Source organism: Scyliorhinus canicula, chromosome 15, assembly GCF_902713615.1.
Source record: "Scyliorhinus canicula chromosome 15, sScyCan1.1, whole genome shotgun sequence".
NCBI classification, from domain to species: Eukaryota; Metazoa; Chordata; class Chondrichthyes; order Carcharhiniformes; family Scyliorhinidae; genus Scyliorhinus; species Scyliorhinus canicula.
In genome coordinates this window covers 8703656-8709655 of record NC_052160.1, presented here as the reverse complement: position 1 = coordinate 8709655, position 6000 = coordinate 8703656, and the positions used below count along the sequence as shown (strand labels likewise).

Here is a 6000-nt window from a genome sequence, read left to right as displayed (position 1 = left end):
ACTGTGAAAAGCCCCTAGTCGCCACATTCCGGCGCCTGTTCGGGTACACAGAGGGAGAATTCAGAATATCCAATTCACCTAACAAGCACGTCTTTCAGGACTTGTGGGAGGAAACAGGAGACCATATTCTCAACTTGAGCTCAGGATGCAGCAGACCAGCTGCGGAACACCGGCAAACAGATAAGACAACGATACTATGCCACCTATATGCATACCAAGGACAGGAAGCTTGAGAAATTCGGCATCACCACCAGCAGCAACCAAGCCTCCCAGGTACCACAGTAGAAAACAATACAGGGAAATCTATTGTCAACTTGTTGGACTACACCCTTCAACCAGACAAAATTGAAGTCCTCAGCAGTGGGCTCAATTTCTGCACCACCACCAAAATGGACCGCATCAGTCTCGCGGCAGACACAGAGGAATTCATCAGGCCAATGAGACTCTGTGAATTCTTACAGAGGCCCGAAGAGGCCGACAGCGAACCCAAGGAGACTACCAATGAACCGGAACAGCGGACTGAGAGATCTGCAGTGCGGCAACCGAAGAGGAAAGAGTCGAATTGGACCCCTCCGGAAGGCCGCTGCCCTAGACACGACATGTGTGCTCAAGCCGTCAGAAGTCGCGTCAATGCCAGATTCATCAGTCGCATTCCCAAGACAGCCCTGAACGTCACCCAAGCACAACGCTCTCAAGACCAACCGCAACATCGTCATCAAACCAGCAGACAAAGGAGGGGCCACCTGTCATACTGAACAGAACGGACTACTGCAAAGAAGTGTACCGACAACTCAACAACTAGGAACACTACAGACAGTTACCCGCAGATCCGACCTAGGAACACATCCGCCAACACAACAGACTGATCAAGACCTTGGATCCAGACCTTCAGAGCTCCCTACGTGCTCTCATCCCTCTTACTCCCTGTGTTGGAGATCTCTACTGCCTCCAGAAAATACACAAGGCCAACACACCAGGCCGTCCTATCGTTTCAGGCAATGGGACCCTGTGTGAGAACCTCTCTGGCTACATCGAGGGCATCTTGAAACCCATCATACAAGGAACACCCAGCTTCTGTCGCGATATGATGGACTTCTTACAGAAACTCAGCACCCATGGAGCAGTTGAACCAGGAACATTCCTCATCACAATGGACATCTCAGCACTCTACACCAGCATCCCCCATGACAACGGCATTGCTGCAACAGCCTCAGTCCTCAACACTGACAACTGCCAATCTCCAGACGCAATTCTGCAATTTATCCGCTTTATTCTGGATCACAACGTCTTCACCTTCGACAACAAATTCTTCATCCAGACGCACGGAACAGCCATGGGGACCGAATTCGCACCACAATGTGCCAACATCTTCATGCACAAGTTTGAACAAGACTTCCTCACCGCACAGGACCTTCAACCGACGTTATACACCAGATACATAATTGACATTTTTTTCCTTTGGACCCACAGCGAAGAATCACTGAAACGACTACACGATGACATCAATAAGTTCCATCCCACCATCAGACTCACCATGGACTACTCTCCAAAATCATTTGCATTCGTGGACAGACTCATCTCCATCAAGGATGGTCACCTCAGCACTTCGATTTACCGCAAGCCCACAGACAACCTCACGATGCTCCACTTCGACCCTAAACATGTTAAAGAAGCCATCCCCTATGGACAAGCCCTCCGAATACACATGATCTGCTCAGACGAGGAGGAGCGTAACAGACATCTACAGACGCTGAAAGATGCCCTCGTACGAACGGGATATGGAGCTCGACTCATCGATCAACAGTTCCAACGCGCCACAGCAAAAAACCGCACGACCTCCTCAGAAGACAAACACGGGACATAACCGACAGAGTACCCTTCGTCATCCAGTACTTTCCCGGAGCCGAGAAACTACAACATCTTCTTCGCAGCCTTCAACACATCATCGATGAAGATGAACATCTTGCTAAGGTCATCCCCACACCCCGACTACTTGCCTTCAAACAACCGCGCAGCCTCAAACAGCCATTGTTAGCAGCAAACTACCCAGCCTTCAGAACAGCGACCATGACACCACACAACCCTGCCATGGCAATCTCTGCAAGACGTGCCAGATCATCGACATGGATACCACCATTAGACGTGAGAACACCACTCACCAAGTACGCGGCACATACTCGTGCGACTCGGCCAACGTTGTCTACCTCATACGCTGCAGGAAAGGATGTCCCGAAGCGTGGGACATTGGCGAGACCATGCAGACGCTGCGACAATGAATGAACGGGCATCGCGCAACAATCGCCAGGCAGGAATGTTCCCTTCCAGTCGGGGAACACTTCAGCAGTCAAGGGCATTCAGCCTCTGATCTCCGGGTAAGCGTTCTCCAAGGCGGCCTTCAGGACACGCGACAGTGCAGAATCGCCGAGCAGAAACTTATAGCCAAGTTCCACATGCATGAGTGTGGCCTCAACCGGGACCTGGGATTCATGTCGCATTACATTCATCCCCCACCATCTGGCCTGGGCTTGCAAAATCCTACCAACTGTCCTGGCTTGAGACAATTCACACCTCTTTAACCTGGGATTACCCCTATCCCTGGATCTGTAAAGATTTAATTACCTGCAAATGCTCGCATTGTCTTGCATCTTTGACTTTGTCTATATATGTGTTTCTAGAACATACCTCTTCATTCACCTGAGGAAGGAGCAGTGCTCCGAAAGCTAGTGTTTGAAACTAACCTATTGGACTTTAACCTGGTGTTGTAAGACTTCTTACTGTGCTCACCCCAGTCCAACGCCGGCATCTCCACATCATACCTAATATATACAACAGTGGTGATTACCACAGTGCGCTCTGTGCACTATTTTGAGCTGCATTAGGCTGAGCCTTGCGCAGGAGGAGGTGGAGTTAGCCCTGCTCAGTGCTTCGCTCCAGAGTCCCCATCCTACCTCTGTCCCCAGTTCTTCCTCCCATTTCTGTCTGGTCCCGTCCAGTGGGGTTCGAGCTCTGTCCAGTAGCTGTCCATATATTTTCCCACATAGCCCCCACTTCTCGCTGCTTGTGCCTATCAGATCCTCTCGTCGTGTGGTTTCTGTGGCCCCAGAGTACCCTACTGCCTCTTTGCGGAGGAAGTGCTTTATTTGGAGGTGTCTCAATTCCTGTCCTTTTGCTAGTTTCCACTTCCTCGCCAATTTGTCCAGTGGCGCCAGTCTGCGGCCTCCGGAAGAGGCCCCGACCGTCAGTGTGCCCCCGTCCCACCTCCATCTTTTGAAGGTGGTATCCAGCATGGCTGGGGGGGGGGGGGGAATCTGTGCTGCCGCAGATGGGGGCCATAGGGGACATTTTGGTTATCCCGAAGTGCTGCCTCAGCTGGGTCCACGTTCTCAGCGTTGCCGCTACGACTGGGCTCGTTGTGTACCTTGCAGCGCTCCGAAAGCTCGTGTTTGAAACAAACCTGTTGGACTTTAACCTGGTGTTGTAAGACTTCTTACAGTCCAATGATGTGCAAGTTAGGTGGATTGGCCATGCTAAATTGCCCCTTAGGGTCCAACGGTTAGGTGGGGTTACGGGGATGGGACGGGGGTGCCCTTTCGGAGGGTCGGTGCAGACTCGATGGGCCGAATGGCCTCCTTCTACACTTTAGGGATTCTATGACCTCATTGGCCAAAACACCTCACTTGATCAGTAATCTGTCCCAGACGCATTGTCCAATACCTTCCCTACTGCCACAGATGGACATACCTATCAACATAGGATGCAGTGCAGTAACCCTGCAGTTTTCTCTGAGGAAGACTCTCAACTCCAGAACCTCAGATGGACAAGAGCAACGATGTCACGGGAACACCATTGGCTGCAAGCTCCCCACCAAGTTACGCTGCGATTCTTTCATTATCGTTGGGTTAAAACCCTGGAATTGTCTACCTGGCACTTCTGTGGGGGAACCATCACCCGAAGGACTGTGGTGATTCATTAGAGGAGGGATATCACTGACCTCTCAGGGTAACATAGGAATGGACAATAACTGCTGCTCAACCAACATCACCTCTGCCCCAAGAATGAATAAAAATGCCAGCCTCCGCCAACGTGTATTACACTTGCGTGTATCAGCTTCAGCTGAACAAAACTGTTGTGTGCAGATTTACTAAAGGACTAGCTCACCTGCGAGAACACCTGCCAGGTACAGCAGTCCGATGCGCATAATCCCATGGACCATCTCGAGTGGTACACCAATCATCAGCTGCAAGAATGCATTGAACCCCAATTGCTCCAACCTGTGGTCACCAAAAGAGCCTGTGTTAGAGTCAAACTTGGTTTAGAGGATATCCAAACCTAATTCTAGTATTCAATGAGGTCAATTCACAATTATGTTTCATTTTTATTAAAAGATCATGGGGAGATAGCTACTGCTATTTTATTAAGACATGATCCCACTGACATGAACAAGAATTGCAGCAATATATTTATAATGGATGGAAATCAGCATGTCATTCCCAATTGAAAACAATTCTCAGGAAATGTCCCACAGCAGATCTTTCTTGTGACCCCCTGCGTCAGGGAAATGTGCAGCAGTTATTGGAACGTATTGGCCACAATTTGATGCCAGTGACAGAGCCCGAGTTCACCTCATGCCTTAGCCTAATTTGTGGGACCAGTGCTGGCATCTCTTCCACCTCGGCCCAATGCCACTCTCCCAAAATGCTAACTGGCCAATTCCACCTGATTACAGCGTAGCTTTGTTTCCGATCAATCAAGCCTAACATTGTGGTGATATGCATCACTGTAAATACACAAGGGGTTCATGTAAATACACTACGACTAAGTAAACACTAGAGGGAGCACCAGAGACGTCATGTCATGCAGACATACAGCTAATGAACACATAGAATAGGACACGGCCAATGGGCAGTCAAGACACCCAGAGGTGACACTACCACAAGGGGGCATTACACGACCCATATATAAGGACAGGGCACACATGCTCTGTCTCTTTCCACAGGCGACACTTAGAGAGTAGGACAGGGGCAGATCAGAAGCATCACACCCACCATGTGGCTTAGAGCAGACTGGTTAGTTAGACTGAGATACTACAGTAAGATTAGCAGGAGAGTCGAACTTATAGAGAACTGTGCTAATGGTTCAATAAATCACATTGAACTTCCTTCAACGTCTGGAGTATCTTTTGGCTGCATCGAGTTGCCTGTATTATCCCAGAGTACATAACACAACAAACATCAGTCAGTCATTGACTCTTTCCCCGACAGCCACTAGGTTGTACCCAAGACTTTTTGCTTTGGGGTGGAAAGTGGCATTTCATAACAGCGTTTTGGCTCTTTAACTACTGTGTTCATGAATGTGGAAGCTGGGACAGCACAGTGCATCTCATCCACAACAGAAAATGTTAGTATTCGAAGCGAACAGTTAAAAGGATCGAGAATGGAGTCTCAGTTGATCTGGGAAACCTTTAACGCCACAGTAGGGACCATGAGTGACCCAATCTGTCGTTAACATCACGAGAGGCAGAGACAGAAAATAGATCTTGTGCTCCTCACAATCCGATCAAAATGATGTAAAGCAACAAATCTCCTCCAAAATATTATAAGTGTCTCACTGACCTGTTTTTAAAAGGTAATTTCAATTGGTAGCCTGAGGCGCACATTAAATGCATAGAACAATCAGATTGCCGGAAGATAAGAGGGGGTAGGATTCTCCGACCCCCCCCCGCAGGGTCGGAGAATCGCCCGGGGCCGGGCCGGCGTCAATCCCGTCCCTGCCGTTTCCCGAATTCTCCGTCTCCTGAGATTCGGCGGGGGTGGGAATCACCCCGTGCCGGTCGGTGGGTCCCCCACGGCGATTCTCTGGCCCGCAATGGGCCGAAGTCCCGCCGCTGACAGGCCTCTCCCGCCGGCGTGGATTAAACCACCTACCTGACCGGTGGGATCGGCGGCGCGGGCGGGCGTCGGGGTCCTGGGGGGGGCGCAGGCCGATCTGACCCCGGGGGGT

General features: G+C 50.3%; 1 protein-coding gene across 3 annotated transcripts in view; it reads right to left on the bottom strand.

Annotated features, from left to right (window-relative positions):
• rhbdl1 (rhomboid, veinlet-like 1 (Drosophila)) overlaps positions 1–6000 on the bottom strand; it is a 230785-nt gene that overhangs the window by 56589 nt on the left and 168196 nt on the right. For all 3 annotated transcript variants that reach the window (XM_038820815.1, XM_038820817.1, XM_038820816.1), the window contains exon 5: positions 4159–4271. In XM_038820815.1, the coding sequence (XP_038676743.1) occupies positions 4159–4271 (113 nt within the window). The remainder of the gene's footprint in view (positions 1–4158; positions 4272–6000) is intronic.